The 17,745-nt window shown below is 32.4% G+C and overlaps 1 protein-coding gene across 2 annotated transcripts in view; it reads right to left on the bottom strand.

Annotated features, from left to right (window-relative positions):
- The window catches only part of COL12A1 (collagen type XII alpha 1 chain), a 142,152-nt gene that overhangs the window by 108,600 nt on the left and 15,807 nt on the right, over nucleotides 1-17,745 (bottom strand). The window contains exons 4-12 of one of the 2 annotated variants that reach the window (XM_051997277.1): nucleotides 17,341-17,484; nucleotides 14,734-14,793; nucleotides 12,379-12,642; nucleotides 11,542-11,706; nucleotides 10,568-10,741; nucleotides 7,118-7,408; nucleotides 6,006-6,608; nucleotides 3,435-3,707; nucleotides 688-960 (exon numbers count right to left, since the gene is read on the bottom strand). The exons of the other annotated variant lie outside the window; for it this stretch is intronic. Coding sequence (XP_051853237.1) covers nucleotides 688-960; nucleotides 3,435-3,707; nucleotides 6,006-6,608; nucleotides 7,118-7,408; nucleotides 10,568-10,741; nucleotides 11,542-11,706; nucleotides 12,379-12,642; nucleotides 14,734-14,793; nucleotides 17,341-17,484 — 2,247 coding nt within the window. The remainder of the gene's footprint in view (nucleotides 1-687; nucleotides 961-3,434; nucleotides 3,708-6,005; nucleotides 6,609-7,117; nucleotides 7,409-10,567; nucleotides 10,742-11,541; nucleotides 11,707-12,378; nucleotides 12,643-14,733; nucleotides 14,794-17,340; nucleotides 17,485-17,745) is intronic. 2 annotated transcript variants of the gene reach the window in all.

Consider the following 17,745-nt stretch of genomic DNA (forward strand, 5'->3'; position numbering starts at 1 on the left):
AAGAGTATAAAGTATTCCAGATCATTTCATTCCATAAAAAGGAAGAATACAAAAAGGTTGGATCAATTATTGAGGTGAGTTCAGTTTTTGTTGAGCCAATCAGTTATCTATAAAATACCGATTTCACTACTGCCACTTTAGTTATCAAGTTACAAACTATGTACATTCAATTCAGCTGTCTGAATTACTACAATAGGCCAGCATAGTTAACAGATTGCTAGAATTATAGCCTAACAATCATCTCTCACCCAATGCTTCATAAAATCCTTACCCCTGTTTCTATGTACATCAAACATTAGATCTCACGATACTGGAAGCCTTTCTATAAGTAGTCCTTAAAAATAAATCCTCTTTTAAAAATATATAGCCTATTAAGTAGGATCTGTTTCAAGTGAGTCATACAGCTTACTGGGAGGAAAAAACTTGAATAATCCTCCTTCACCATGTCCATGTGTTAAGATGCAAGTATATATTATCATAGAAATTCATAAAGGAACATTTGGTCTTGATGTTTCAGGTTCAGCAGACACATGAAAGTGAAAGTAGAAAAGTAGTCTTAGAATATAAACAGGACAGAAGTGCTATTTCATTTTCTTTTTTAATGGATGTTGGATATTAAATCATTTGGATGATAGCCATAAGACTGTTTCATTTTGTACTAGTAGCTGCTATCTGAACTTGACTTACCTTCTTCAGTAGCTGCATTTCCAATCAGTGGGGACCCAGGTCCAGAAAAGTACTCAGGGATAACATTCACTTCATATTTTGTATCTGGGATCAAGTTCTCAAGTGTCTTTCTTCGTTCGTTTGCTGGAACCATGACTTCTTGTCTTGCTCCACTTGGAAGTGATCTGTACACAATCCGGTATCTTAAAACTTTCCCTGGGGCTTGAGTCCAGGCAATTTTAAAGCTATCAGTAGTTTCATCTGTCACTTTTAAATTGCGCGGTATACCTTTAACTGAAAGAAAGAAAACATTTCAAAATCTTTGCTCAAGGAGAAAAAAATCATTTTATTATCAGAACTGGAACAGAGAAATTATTAGATAAATAAATGAGGATTATGTAGCATAAATACAAGCTACAATATACCCAATTACAGTATATCTCAACTCTTTTCCTCAATTTCATCATCTATAAAATGACCACATTGAGTTAGATGAGTCCATTTCAAAAGCCATGTGACTTTTTCACTCCTACTTAACTCCTAACTTAATTTCTTCTGAGTGCTCATTGATCTGAAAAACATTTGACAGTAAATGGAAGGTAAAGGTCATTGTCTTTTCTGCCTTATAGACCTATTAAAATAAGCTATTAGTAGCACACAGTCATTGTGCATTTAATAAATTTTAAATAAGGATTTGAAGCTATTTAGACATAGAATACATCATTGTATAGGAGTTCCTTAGAGGAATGGAGGTTGAGGGGCTGAAAAAAAACTTTTATGATAGTTTTCAACTACTTTATGTGATTTAGTTCTGGTAGCCAGGAGAAACTCAATTACTCAGGATGAGAGGAAGATAATCACAATTTTATATATTTGATGGGGTGGAGCTTGACTCCCAGACTTCATTATAGCTACATAATTAGAAATAGAATTTTACTGTTTTGCTTTCTGCCTCTTAGGAACAAGGAAAAGACTTTGCTTCACTATATGGGTAGCAATTTGGTATAATGGATACATAGTAGAGTGAGGAAAATCTGGGCTCAAGACACATCTCTAACACATAGTTATGTGGCTATGGGCAAGTCACTTAACTAATCAGTAATTCCAGATAACTCAAGAGTACAATTTACAGTGGGGTTACAAATGTGCATGAGGAAAGAGAATTTCCATAACTGAGAGTTCTCTACACTTATAAAATCATAATGCTTCTGGATAATAATAAGAAGCTATGCTGTACTACATTATAGCATACCATATCATATCATACCATACCTATATTACAATATAAGCTATCTATATCTATCCTATACTATCCTACACTATAATAAAGTTATGTTTTAGGACTGCTTTCCATTTATAAGACAAAGTACAACTGTCAAGGTTTGGAGCTTATCTAGGCATAAGCAAAGATCACAGCCTTAGAAGAAAACAGTACTTAATACAATTAAAGTACATGCTCCATCTTTTATATTACCCAAGTCAAAAGAGGATATCAAAGATATGTGTCTAATTATTGATACCAGAAGTTAAAAGGAATCTTTAAATCACAGTCATAAAATCCTAAGCTAGGAAGACCTATTTTATCTAGCTGCTTCTTCTATAATTTGGCAAAAATATATCCAAATCATTCCAATGATGCAAATCAATTTTATTTTTAAAGCTGACCAGAGAAAAAGATTTCACGGGCTTCCACAAGCAAAAACTTCCAGTATCTAAAAATATTATCAGCAAATTCTTCTCTATAAAGATTCTAAATTCTTCATACTCTTGTCTTAGCCTGTTTCCTCTTCTCCTAGCTATTATATTCACTGTCACTCTGTACATATTTGCAAATTCCTTGGATGACTTAGAATCATAGAATTTCCAAGTTGGAAGGTACCTCAAAGGCCATCTCATCTAACCTGTACTATTCCTAGAACTAATCCTTCACTTCCTCTTCTTCACTGTAAATACAGATTTGATGCAACAAAATAGCCAATAGGATATATCACAGTTTTGTTTTCCAGCAGAGGAAAATTCATTAATGAAGAATATCCTTTAAATATGGCTACTTATCCTTATTTGAGTATAGCCATTCTTCCAGGTTCATTTCCTAACTCCTGCAATTTTTACTTTTCCTACTGTACAGATAGTTACAATCAAGTTAAAATCAAGTGCATCTGCACCTAGCTAGTTTTCACATTTGTAAAGATTTCTTAAAGAAATCATAAAATAGAAGCTGAGCTACCAGGAACCTCTATCCCTAACTAGTATCTTCCTTCTCCTAGCCTTTCTTCATCCACTTAAAGCTTTGCTGGATAGAGTTAAATGTATTCAACATCCGGATTCTTGTGCAAATATTCAATATGCAAGATTTATGCTTTATAACAGCTCAGTCATTGGAGTAATGGAGAAGGTTAAAGCAATTACAAAAAGATATGAAAATGTAGCTATTATTGAAATAAGGTGAGAAAAAACTTACAGTGCAGCATTTCATAAGTTAATTCAATAATTATTTAACCTAATCATAAACCAAGACATTCAAGTAAATGTGTTTTTATATATTTTCCTCCTCTTCTTTGAATTAATGAACTACATATTCATATATTTTAAGATATTGAAATTTAGACATTGCTAAAGTTCACAGAAACTGATTGCAAATACAAAATTCTGGAAGAGGCAGAAGATAATATGTTGCCAATATACCTAATATATCTAATAAGTTAAAGCAATATTATATATAAACTGTATTCTCTAAAAGAAAAAAAGTTAGCAAAACTGCAGTATACCTTCCAAAGTTGTTTCTTCTCCAGTTAAGGGATCACTGAAACCATCCTCATATTCTGCTGTTACATTGACCAAGTACAATGTTTCTGGCTTTAAATGGTCTAGGACAACACTGGTACTAGAAGCAGGCTCTACAACAGTGAGGTCTTCACCACCAGCAGCTTCCTTGTATGTAATGTGATAGGTAAAAACATGCTCTGCTGCTGGAGACCAGTTCACTTTGAAACTGTTTGAAGTCAAATCAGAAAATTTCAGATCCCTGGGAGGCACATAAGCTATTTGAAAAAGAAAGAAAGGAAGAAATTATCTTTAATGAACAGAACCTGGTAGAACATTGGTGCACTGCATTGTCTGAATTTTTTCATATTTCTTAATGCTGTGTATAACTGAAAAGCAGTTACCATTATGTTACATGACCAACATTCAAAAGCTCACAAATGATCCTTGAATCAAAAGACATTATGGTAGGATGGATAGAGCACTGAGCTGGAAGTCAGAAAAAACTGAGTTTGAATTCCAGCTCAAACACTGTAGAACCCTTCTAGAACTCAGGTTCCTCATCTATAAAATGAGGGCTTGTACATAATGGCCTCTAAGATCCCTTATAGTTCTAAATCTATGATCCTATGATTGCAGAAGAGCCCAGAGTCTAGCTCCTACCTAAGAAATCTTCAATAAAAATTTATTAAATAATCTCTGTGGGGGAGACAGTGTGCTAAGTACCAAGGATACAAAGAAAGAAAGAAAAACATTTGCTACTCTCAAGAATATTACAATTTAATTAAGGAGACAACATGCCCTCTCAAAAAAGTCTATGTATAAACAAAGTATATACAGGAGGTATCTTGAGAAGGATAAAGTGGGATGAGGAAAGGCTTCTAGAAAAAAAATGGGAAGGCAGGTAAGTGGCACAGTGGATAGAACACTGGCATAAAGTCAAGAGCACCTGAGTTAAAATCTTGCTTTAGACACTAACAAGTTGCATGACTAGTTGCAAGTTACATAAGCCTAAATGTCTCCCCAAAAAAGAGATGAAGGGAAAGGAAAGGAGAGAAGTGGGATTTTTGCTGAAATTTGAAGGAAGCTAGAGAAGTAGAGGAAAAATTAAGAGGATATGGGAGTCTGATTGAAATTGTGGCTTGGATAATTACAATAGAAGATTATGTTCTTTTTATACCAAATTAAAATTGAATTTGCCTATTTCTTTTGAATATTTAACAAAGGGTAGTTAAGGAAGGGAACATTTCCTTACCACAAAATGTAAATGTCAGCAAGCTTAGAAAGAACTTGAAAAACATTTTCTACCTTATTCTTATATATTTGAGAATGTTAGATAAAATTTACCTAGGACAGAGGGTGTTCATTTAAATTGAATAAATATTTGTTTTTATAAAAGTATTAGCCATGGAATTATTTCTGAGTAAAAAAAATTCAGTAATTTAAGATCTAGATAGATGATAGATAGATAGATAGATAGATAGATAGATAGATAGATAGATAGATAGATAGATGGAGGGATGGATGGATGGATAGATTGATAGATAGATAGATGTCATAGAAATTTCTGAAAGAAAATTATCTCCAAAGACATGGTGATGGAAGAAGGACTTGAGTTAATTCAAGGTAAAATTTGGACAGGCAGAGAAGAAAAAAGAATTCCATATGGAAGAAAGTATGAACTAGGTACAAAAGTAAAAAACAAAAACAAAAACAAAACGAAGAGATAAACATTAAGAAGGCATTAAGGTGGAAAAGATAATCTGTAATGTAGAAGATAAAACTGGAGAGTTAGATTAGGACTAGATTGTTGAATGCAATACATAAGTCTAAACTGTGTTCAGAAGGCACTTGGGTGCTAGTGAAGGGTTCTAAACAGGAAGCGCTAAAAAAAAAAAAAAGCATTTGGCTAAAGGTAACAAAATATTAAGCTGAACCTGGCATTAATATAAAGAAATCATTGTTCTAGGAAGATTAACATGGACCCATTTCTCACCAGAGATAGCCATGGCCTTAATTAATTAATCAACCAATTAATATCTTAATCTTAACATTATAGTTTTAGAGTTGTAAGGAACCTTAGAGTCCACCAAATACAACCTCAATTTACATATGAAGAACTGAGACTAAGAAAATTGTCATTTTCCCAGTCACAAAAGTAGTAAATATCTTAGTCAGGATATGAATTCAGATTTTCCTTACCCTAAGGCAAATATTCAATGCAATATCACCTAGCTATTTTATTAAGTGACTTGCCCAAGATTCTATAAGTAGTAAAGTGATAGAGCTAGGGCTTGAACTCAGGTCCACTGACTCCAAAGTTCATTATTTGTCCGTTATATTATCTCTATTAGCATAAAAGCATCTTTCTTATAAGGACAAATTTCTTTACAGAAAATAAAAATTTCCCTTTCATACGGGAGTCAGAAATCCGAGTTAAATAATAGAATTATTAATACTCTTTTTAAAAAGGTAAGGAAGTCCCTTTGCACTAAAGAAATCCCAATTTATGGTGTGAAAACACCAAAAGAACTATATATGAATAATGCTTTTTCTATATCACAAGAATGGCTTACACTTTTTCTTTATAACTTTCAGTTCTTGTTCAATTCTAAGGCAGATAGACTGAGTAAGTTCAAATGATATCCTCTGGAAGGCATCAAAATCTTCCACTGTGAACACATGAGTTTCAGGAGGTGGAGAGGCAATAGCTTCCAATTCAGAACGAACTGCATCCTTGACACCAACTGCAAAAATCTCAACATCTGAATTCCTGAGTTTTATAGCAGGGTCTCTAAAGGCATCTGATGATTTCCCATCAGTAATAAGAATCATGACCTTTGGAACATTGCTCCGAGATCCTTTGCTAGCCACAAATATTTTTTCTCTCACATAGGTCATGGCTTTGCCCGTATTCGTAGATCCACCTCGGTAGGGAAATGTATTGATAGCTTCAATGATGTCTTCAACTCTGGTAAATTTTTTCAAAGTAAACTCAGTATGGGGATCCCGGCTATATTGGACAAGACTAATCTGTACCCTATTGGGTGAAATTTCAAAGCTTTTCACAAGGACTTCCAAAAAGGCTCTAACTTTAACGAAGTTGGCAATTCCAATGCTATAGGAGCCATCAACTAAAAACACAATATCAGCTTTTATATCCACACCACGAGAGCATTCTGCAAGAAAAAAAAATTCCAATTAATCCAAATTTCACAATGAATCTATGGTTGCCAATGTGGTTTTAAAAATCATCTGTCACTCCTCTTTTACTTGGTAAATTAACTTGTGAATGACTATTACTAATGTAAGTGGAAAGAACAACAGCAACAGAAAAAACTCTGAATATTGTAAAATTATACTAATTAAATTTAGTTTTAAGGAATAAAAGAGAAAATGCACCTAATTTCTTTACCAAAGTAAATAATTATGGCTATGGAATATTGCATATATCATCAGATTTGATTAATGTATTGATTAGCTTTTATAAAGTGGGTTTTTCTCCCTCTTTGGAAAAAAAACCAGTTTTATAGGGGATGATGTTCTGAAGAGTAGAGGAGGGACACATTTGAAAAAGGGATTTAAAATCAAGTGACATCCATTAAACATATTTGAAAAAAAATAATGTGTGGGCAATTAAAGCAAACTACTTGATAAATTTTCAAGCAGTACAAATCGAATTACTTACCCACTTGAACTTTCATTGGCTGGGTCTTTTCCATTATTGAAATGGGTTCACTGGATGTCAGTCCTTTCATTGCATAGACACTAATCTGGTATTCTGTATCAGCAGAAAGGTCTCTTACATTCAGAGAGGTAGTCTGAGGACCCACACTCAAAGCTTGTTGCTTACTTCCTGATATCATTGGTGTGAGAAGTATTTTATAGCCTGTTATAGGACTAGGAGATGGATCCCAACTGAGCTTAACATATTTTGATGATACATCAGTGGCAATCAGATTTGAAGGAGATTCGACAACTGAAAATTTGAGACAAAACAAGAGTTAAAATAGAGTGATGCAATTATTCAAATAAACTTTATTATATTCTATAATAGATCTGTTTGACTCAAGTTTTCAACAAGCAATGATTAAGTACAAGTCTTTTAGTAAGTGTTACAAATACAAAAATAAAATAACCCTTTTTTTTTTGGCTTTTAGACAAAGACTGATGAAACTTTTCCTTTCTTCAAGGAACATGCACTCTAATAAGAAAGATATAAATAACTATAAATCAAATTAGAATACCTGTGTTTTTGTCTTTATCAACTTAATCATCAATACATCAAGAAAAGTTAATACCTAAAATTTTCCTGTCTAATTTAAAAGATCAGTTCTGTTGAAAGGAAAGGAGGTTTGCTTTGGGGGGAAATTTTAGTATGGCATACATGTACACACCTGACACACCTAATATACTGATCCTCCCAAAGTGGAGTCATCAATTTCAGATTCCATACAGTTCCATATAATACTTACTAATATATAAGATGAATCAATAAACATTTATTAAACACAAAGTATACGCCAAATACCATGCTAAGTACTGGAGATAGAAAGACAGACAAAAATAGCCCTTGTCCTCAAAAGCTTACATTTTAATGGAGAAGACAACTTGTACATTAATAGATTCATACAGGATGATTCCTGAATCAACCAAAGGTAACTGACGTAAGTAGCTTTTTTTAATATATCAAATTAAAATATGATAAATCATTATGTTAGTTATTAATGTAATGGTTATCATGACTTGTCAATGCTACTTGACAAGGAACTACCAAGAAAAGAACCAAATTCCTTATCCAATAGAAATTGATACTAATCCTAATCCTCTAATGGACTAGGAGAAAATAAACACAATTTATGTTGTTTTAAATTGTGTAAAGAATACTTTAACTATTTTAATTTTTAATATGATAATGAAAGCATGCTTTCATGAAAAGAATTTTCCCCCTTTTAATAATATGGTAAAAATAACATACACACCCAAAAAGAGAATCAGGTTTTTTTAATCTATTCTCAGTTGCAATGTAATTTTCTTCCAAATAGAGTATAAATAATTTCACCTCCACTAATATCAAACTGAAAAAAAATTGAGATTAAATGTTCACAAACTCAACATGGACCAAATAATGTTTAAAATCTATGCATCTATGAAAAAATATTAATAAAATTGTAATCCCAGAAATACTACATAATAGTATCAAAGTATTTTGTGTATGTCATGATAAATCCACTGTATTATACTTTTCTATGTAATCAAACCCTTGGGGTAATTGTGCTTCATCCTGGCCCTATAAGACAAACTACAGGAAATCTAAGAACATTACATAACTCTAATTTGTTACTAAAGTAAAGCTAGTACAAGTTATATGTAAAAGAAGTGAAAAGTATGAGAAAAGTGAAAAGGGGACAAAGCATATTGTAAGACTGTATCTTACAATTGTAAGAGTATTTAGGCAGCAATAACAACAGTGTGTCAGGATAGAGCCAAGAAAAAATAGGAAAGCCTAAAAGCAAAAACGTGAAACCTAAGAGAAAAAAAGTAAATGAAAATGAGTGATCTGAGGGGAAAAGAGGAAGTTGTATTCAAGAGGACTAAACTGTAAGTCTCTGGATAAACCAAATATAAAGTCAAAGCAGGCTAATAAAGATAAAGTGGAGGATTTAAGAAGAATTAAGGGATTAAGAGAGAGAGGAGAAGCCTGAAAGAAGAAAAAAGGTGAAGAAAAGGAGAGAGGGGACAGAGCTGCAGAGAATGAAAGAAGATAAGGAGGGTAAGGGAAGAGAAACAGAGAGAAAGGGGAAAGCTGGAAAGGCATGGAAGAAGACGGGGGAAGGGGGGGGAAGAAAGTGGAATGGACAATGGGAACAAATAAGGAGACCAGGCTAAATAAACTAAGGTTCTTTCCAACTACCAAATACAAAAATTTTATTATTCTAAATTAGAAGAGGTGGGAACTAATTAGTAGACTAATTAGACAATGAAATAAAAATTTTAAAATCTTGACAAATGAAGTTATAAGGCAAGATTCTAAATGACAGAACTAAAGCCCATAAAAATTTACCAAAAGAAAGCCAAAAACTTGCAATTTCAGTAGTAAAGGACTTTTTGAGATTGGTACTCATCTATTTAGAATATGCTTTAGAATTCCATTTGAATGCAGAAGATGGGAAAAAAACTTTCAGGGAAAATTATCAAGACTGCACAAAAGGTTGACAGTCAGATATTTTAACATCCTTGTCTTTCTTCCATGCATTAGAAGACATGAATTGAAAGAAGTTTTTTAAATAAGGAAAATTCCCAGATATATATATGAAACTGACTTATCTTTCAGAGATTCTAAAAATCCTCTAATATTTGAAAAAATACTGGGGAATATTGTAATTGGAAAGTGCTTTTTCTTTAAGATCAATAAAAATAATGTTCATACATATATGTGTATCTCATCTGACAATATTAGACTGGGGGAAGCACAAACATGACCTGGGAACGGTTCTAGGCTTAAACTTACAACTATGTTTGGGAAAGTCAATTCACCTCTTGGCACCTCAAGTTCTCCATTTGTATAATGGTGATAATAATAATACATATAAACACCAACATCAGAGGATTCTTTTAAAGATCAAAAAAGATAATATACATGAAATGTTTTATAAATAACAACTATTAAGAAAAGAATAAATTATTTCTTATGAAATAAATATACTATCCATAGTAATCTGTGAATACAAATGCCAAGTAAGAAAAAGACTCTAGAAGGAAAGAGCAATTCAAAATTTGTCCAAAAGAACTGAGTTAAGGATATTGTGTTAATTAAATTTACTGTGCTGCCTTTTTATATCTAAATCTTTATGTGACGGGTTTGGTTAATATACTATAGTCATAGTATACTATAGTATATATATATATAGTATGTAGTATACAAAACATATATCCTTAACCTGCACGCAGGTAATTCTCTACTACAAATTACAAACCATTCTGCATTGGTGGAAGAAGTTTCCCCTAGTGTATTCAGATTCCCATCTCATCTGCTTCCTCAACAAAAACAAGCTGTCAGCCCTGTCTATATCTTTAAAAATCAAAAATAGAGCAAAAAAGAAATTAAGCTGTTTTCACAAAGTTATCATCAACTCACCTTCTTCTCCACTGACCAATTCACCCAGCTGTTCATCAACACCTGAGCACACCTGAGAAATTATTTCATTCTGAATATCTACAATTGCATCAAAGTTAGCCACATTGAAAACATGTTTAAGTGAAGGTGGGGATGCAATTTGTCTGAGTTCTTTTGCATCTGCAGCTTTGATACCTTAAAGAGAGAAAGAGAGAGAGAGAAATGGAAATGAAGACAGGAGTCCATAAGAAAGCAAAATGGCCTTATCTTGTGTGAATTGTGTGGCACAAGGATTTCCCTAGTAGAGACATGTATTTCCATATTGCTCAGATCCAAAGTAGAAAAGACTTTATTTCATAATCATTTTATAAGTATTCACATTACCAATGCATTTTATGGCTCCTTCACAGCTTGGACCATGGCTTGGTCATTCTAGATATCTCCCAAAATTTGTTACACAGTGCTGACTATCTAATACTTGCTGAATAAAATATTTGTTGGTGAACAACAACAAAATAGCTTTGTGTAATATACTCAATCAATAACTAAAAAAAGAATATTGGTAAAACAGGCTTAACTTTCATCCCAACTATTACATCATTTTTTCTATAAAGACAAGACCACCTCTCTAAATCTTTGTAGGGTATAAATTAAGGTACATCTTAATTGAATTCTTGTATTCTTCATGTATTATATATGAAACAAGAAAAATATATAATGATTATCTTTATTAATATTACAAATATTAAAACTAATGACCATTAAAAAGTCAAAGTCTATAATAGAAAATGAACATTAAATCATAATTGTTTTGTGTATTAAGTATAGGAGAAGAGTAGGAAAGTTCAATTTCTATTTTAAGATCTCTTACTTAATATAAGAAAATGCACTCTACTCTTTGAATAGCAATTCTTCCTGTAAAAAGCCTTAATTTTCATCCACATTCCATTGATTAACATACTAATAAACTGATATTAAGGAACAATACAACTTACCCAATGAGAAAACTTCAACACCAATATTTCGAAGTTCTCTTGCTGGAATTTCCACTTCATCCTGAGATTTTCCATCCGTGATAATAATTGCTACTTTAGGGAAGCCAGCCCTTGCTCCAGCTGATTCCGTAAAAGTATTTTTTATTAAATAATCAATAGCATCTCCTAAAGTGGAAAGAAACATATGACTTGGTATATGTTAGGAATATTTTAGGACAAAGAAATCATTGTGAATTTAATCCCTTTGTCGTATAAGTAAATGGACAATATATTATTGGCTTTTTTTTAATCAAAGATTGAGTTAGAAAGTATAAAATTATCTGTCCAACTTCTATTTCTTTTGCATTTATTTCCCATAGAGACTTGTTTAGCTGCTGCCACAAAACCTCCAGAAACAATATACTTAATATTACCCAAGACATCCCATTCCATTTTGGGACAGCCCTAATTGTTAAGATAGATAGATACAGATATAAAGATAGATAGATAGATAGATAGATAGATAGATATAGTTAAAATCTGCTTTTCTATAACTTCTACTCATTTACACAACTTCTTTCTGGGACCAAGAAGAATAAAGCCTAATTTCACTTCCCTGTGACAGACCTTCATATTCCTTAAGTCAGGTTCTACCTTCTCCTTAAGTCATCTCTTCTAAAGGCTAACAAATCCCATTTTCACCAGCCAATCCTCACAGCACATGTTTTGATTCCCTTCACCACTCTGATTACCTTCTCCTGAATATATTTAGTTTCTCCAGCACCTCCCCCCCCCAAATAAAAGCCCTAGACTTTTAAAAAATTAAAATTAAAAATTAAAATAAACTCTTAATCATACCTGTCATTGTATTTCCACCTTTGTATGGTATTTTTTTAATAGCAGCAAGAAGATCTTTCCTTTGGTAATACTGATTTAAGTTAAATTCTGTCCTGGTATCAGAGCTGTATTGGACAACACCAACTCTTGTCTTTCCTTCCCCAATGTCAAAAGCAGATACAAGGGCAGCAATGAAGTCTAAGATGTATTTGAAATTATTTCTCCCCACACTCCATGAGCCATCCACTAGGAAAACTAAATCTGTCCAGGCACTGAGAGAGCATTCTGAAATATATAGAAGGCATTGCTTTTTAAAATACTTTTGTAAATCCAACTACCAGTAGAACATAGACCCTAACACAAGTCAGTTTAAAATTTTTTATACTTAAACTCTTTCATTTATGGAAGTAGTATGCATAGGTTATATAGGGGATATGTCCATATATTATTGTATTGTCACAGTAGGAATATATAGTAGAAATCCATCAAGAACAAAGCATTTTCAGCATCATGATGAAAATTCATGGGAAGAAAGAAAAGGGAAGGGCAAGGGAAGAATTAAAGTTGCAAACTAAATTTTAGTCATTTTAACAAATTCAATTTAATATTTTTATATCGTATTAATAGTTCTCTCATTTTTATAATAAACTTATTGACAAAATTGAAAGCTTAAGAGGACAAACTAAGTCTTAATTATCTTAGCCCTTTCCTTGGTATCTGCTAAGCACAAGGTTGTTTTAAAAAAAATCACTTTATATGTGTATTACACCTTAATAAATTATACTTAAATATCAAGGATCTTATCATTTCAATTTTCAATTCACTTATACTAGGTAACTTATATATACTTTTAACGAATTTCTAATGGATGATATTTTCAGAGTATCAAGGAGGAATAAATAATATTAATTTGAAAATGTGAATATTCAAATTTCTCTCCTTGATTATTGTTAAAATGCAATAAAATAATTCTAAAATCTCTAAAACAGAAGTACTCAAGGCTGGTCTAATGGTAATTAGGCATTAAAGGCATCAAAAATAATTCACTGGATAACAATGAAATATTTTCACTCTTTCTTTATTTGATTCTGTTTGAATTTCATGAGAATTGGCTTTTGTAAGAAAGCACTGAATATATTTCTTCAGATGCTTCTATACTCTTAGTTCATTGAGATGGGGCATAGAAAATAGAGTTTATAGGTAAGAAGAGGGAAGGCATACTGGAAAGTTTCAAAGACCAAATGTATGTCTAGGTTGAGGAAAGGGGGATGGTAGGAATCGTTTTTATGTATATATTTGCAAAAGATTTGACTGACAGATTTAAAACTATGAGAAATACAGTGATTAATGTAATGCTTTGATTTAGATAAAATATTGACTTGGGGAAAATATTACTATAGTAACTGCATTCCCTCTAAATTTCAATTGAGATTAATGGACCTTGGAAAGAATGATAAACAGGGATCTGTAAGGAGAAAATCTCCAGATAAAGAGACCTTTGTTTTTATAAGATTTTTATTAATATCCTAGTTCATAAATTCAACTTTTACAGGGTAACAAAATTAGCAATCCAAGAATCCCCTCTATTTTGGTTTACCCATTAAGTGAGGAGATTTAATACAATACTCCTTAATACAAGGAGACCAATAATGCCAAAACCTGAACTGAAATAAAATTTTTTCAATTTGATTACAAATGTATCAACTTGGTAGAAAGATCTTACAAAGAGGTAGGCGGAGGCCAAATCTGAAATTAAGAAAAGCTTTAAAAACAGTAATGCTGGAAATATCAAAAGAAGAGCTTGGGTACATCCATATATTTGGAAGAAAAGAAATTTTGCTTTAATTTTAGCTGCTCCAATTTCCTAGTCCTTGTATATTCATTTCTTCAGTCATGTAGTTTACTTTTAAATCTACCTAAGTTTTTGTTTTTTTTTTAATTCTCCATTTAAATGAGATTTTTCAACTTGCCTTATCTTGAGACAAAAATCAAGTCCTTCTAGGAGTTTACTTTTTCACTTACTATTAACATCCAAAAGATGCCACTAATGAACACATTAAAAATCTATCTGCTGATAGTGAAAAAAAAAATAAGGCTGATATAAGATAACTCAGTATCAAAACAAAACATGTTTGGAGAAGAGACCTGTTATTGTTAAAATTAGGGGTAAAATGGGAGGGAAGGAGTAAAAAAGTCAGAACACTATAATTTGATCAAAGTTTCTGAATTAATGATAACAAATTCTTTGGACTAATTGAATAATTTACATTATACAAAGTCAAGTAATATTCAATAATGAGAGGAATTAGGAAAGCTCCATATATGCTTAATTCATTATTGCTACCTAGTCAAGCAAAAGGATTAAAAACAACTCACTTTGTATCTCACTTTGTCCTGGTTTCTTCTCCCCTTGCTTTCCCGGACCACCTGTTTGAACTGAACCAAAGCATACCAAGAAAAGCACAATTACCAAAAAGAATAACAGAGTCATATTCACAAGGACTTAATGGCAAGGAAGCAGCAGTATATCTCCAACTTAAGGTGTATATCCAGATAGTAAGAACTAAGTAGGCTAATGTTTTCAACAATTGCAGCATTATCAGACATTGTGATTATAAATTGTGAATGAATTAATTATATGTATACATGTATGTCTGTGTATGTGTGTATTCCTGATAGAATAATGCTTATTTACCTATATAGATTGTCCCAAAAGTCTTGGGGCAATCTTAATCTTTAATAATTCAAACTGCCCTAAGATTTTGGGAACATCTTGTACAATACTTTGATCATAATAAAATTTAAATATCACATATTCTATATGATGCTTATATATAATTAAATATATATATATGTATATGTATATGACAGACACACACATATGGGGGAAGTTGTGATTTTTGTCTGTAAAGGGAATTTCTGATGTGTATGCCACCTTTTACTGATTTAGACAGTTTTTGCTACAACTTCAAATCTTAAAGTGTTTTCTGGGCCACTGAAAAGCTAATTAAGTTGTCCAAATTCCTACAGCTGGTGTGTGACATAGTATAGAACTGGAATCCAGGGCTTCCTGACTCTAAAACCAGCCCTCTGTATATTAGACTGTTAGAATTTTTACAAGGTGCTAAGTCAATGGGATTTATAGAGACAATGGTTGTTTAGCAGGGTACTTAACAATTCTCTAGATGAACTTAGTACTTATTAGAGTTCCACAAGATTTACACCTTTAAAGAGAGCATATATAAGAAGGAGCTCTCAAGCCCACTAAAGAGGAAGCCCACTAGACCACAAGCCCACTCTCGGAGGCGGAATCAGATTCATTCCATTTTCCACCTTGGTACTGGCTGGAGGCTAAAGCTGAAGAGACAAAGATCTTGCATGAAGAGCTTTCTGGAACCAAGGAGAGAGATAGATCTCTAAGAAAGCTAACTGGGCTATTTTGAAGGAAACAATATAGGATCTGGATTTTAACTCGGGGCTGCATTTGGGGTGATTATTACTTTAAGCTGAAACTAAGGCTTCTCCCAGAAACCCCCAAGAAATCTGCTCCCAGAGAACTTTATATTTTAGAGAAGAACACTACATTAGACTATTATTGTTATTGCTGCTGCTGCTGTTGTTAATGTTAATGAGTCATGTCCAACTCTTTGTGACTGTAGACCATAGGTTTTTTCTTAACAAAAGTACTAGAATAGTTTGCTAGTTCATTCTCCAGTGGATTAAGGTAAACATAAGGCTAAGTGATTTGCTTATGGTCACACAGGTCAAAAATGTCTGAGGTTGGATTTGAGTGCTGGTCTTCCTAACTCCAAGTCCAAAACTCTAACCACTGAGCCACCTAGCTGCCTCCATATAAATTATACTAGACGTTTCAAATTCAAGACCCTTTGCCATTAAAACTCCTAAAGGTAGAATAAGATTAAAGTGTAAAGAGCAAATGTTTAACAAAATAAATCAAAATACAATATAACATTAATCATATTAATGTTGTAGTTTTCTAAAACAGTATGTAGGATACTTGGTACCATTGTACTACATCATCTAACTAAGCAATCTCTTAAGAACATGGAGAGACCAAGGCACAATTCAAAGTTAACTAGGTTTTTATACATCAAATGGGATTGATGAAATGTTATCCAAGATCTTTATAAAGACCCACTGAACACTGAAGTGCATTCACCTCAGTTCAACATTTAAAACTTATAGTAGGCAACTATAGCTCAGTTTATTAAGAATTAATTCCTCGTGAGATTCTGGACAGCATGAGACATTGCAAAAACAAAGGAAAGAAAGGTGTGGTCATGCAAGAAAACCAGCCTTTGTGGGTTGCCTCTTTTTACAGTCTCCATATATACCATTACTACTCAAATACACTAATTTATACAGAGGCTGGAGAATTTGAATAAAAGATGCCCCTTCTAAAATTTTCACTTGAGGACATAGGATTTCTAACTACACTGCTGATTAAGAAATGTAGTTTCTACTTCTTTATTCATTCAATCATTCAATTATTATTCTGTTTAGTATTGTATTCCCCACCCACAAAGCCCCATTTTCAAATGGCTGTCATTTTGGGAAACCTGCCCAACTACAAATTTGAAGCCAAATACCTCTCATTTTTCTTTCTTTGAAAATTTTGTCCAAGTTATCTATGCAATAAAGCTAGATTTCATTTTATACAATCTCTACAAGATCCACATTTGATTGCCACCGGGAATTATTCTTATTGATTATTATTATTATAAGATGAAATTTACAGCCATATGTTTATTCATAAATCTAAATCTCTGTCAGTTTGTGAAAATTAGCTACTATACAAGGTCTTTGAATTGAAAGAAAAAACCTCCCTCATTTATTCTATTAAGTAATGATGATTTTCACTAATTTACCACTGTAATTACAAGATAAAAAAGAAAAGACCTGGATAGTTTTATCAAAATAAAAGGGAAACATAGGGGAAAAACTGTCAAGTCAAATACTTACTTGTCAATTGGCCTATAACTGGTACACTTTCTTCCACTTCATCATAAGAAGTTATTGTCACAACATATTCTATCTCAGGTATAAGGTCTGACAATAAAGTTTCGGTAGTACTAGCAGAAAGGGTAAATTCTTTAGTAGGCCCATCTGAAAAAAAAAAACAGATTAGAAGTAAAAATCCTCAATTTCAACATAAATATTTAAATCCATATATATCAAACTATGTCCAGCAAATTAACAGAAAAATAAAATCCCTTGATAAATTTAAACAAAATCTGAAACATAATTTTTCAGGCATCTAAATGTGGTTTTATTTGTCTTTCGAAATTAAAACTTCTAATTACATGAAGCTATTCAACATAGTTACTTAGCTATGCTCACATTCAATATCCAGAAACTTAAATATTA

This window comes from Antechinus flavipes, chromosome 4 (assembly GCF_016432865.1).
Source record: "Antechinus flavipes isolate AdamAnt ecotype Samford, QLD, Australia chromosome 4, AdamAnt_v2, whole genome shotgun sequence".
In the NCBI taxonomy this organism is placed as follows: Eukaryota; Metazoa; Chordata; class Mammalia; order Dasyuromorphia; family Dasyuridae; genus Antechinus; species Antechinus flavipes.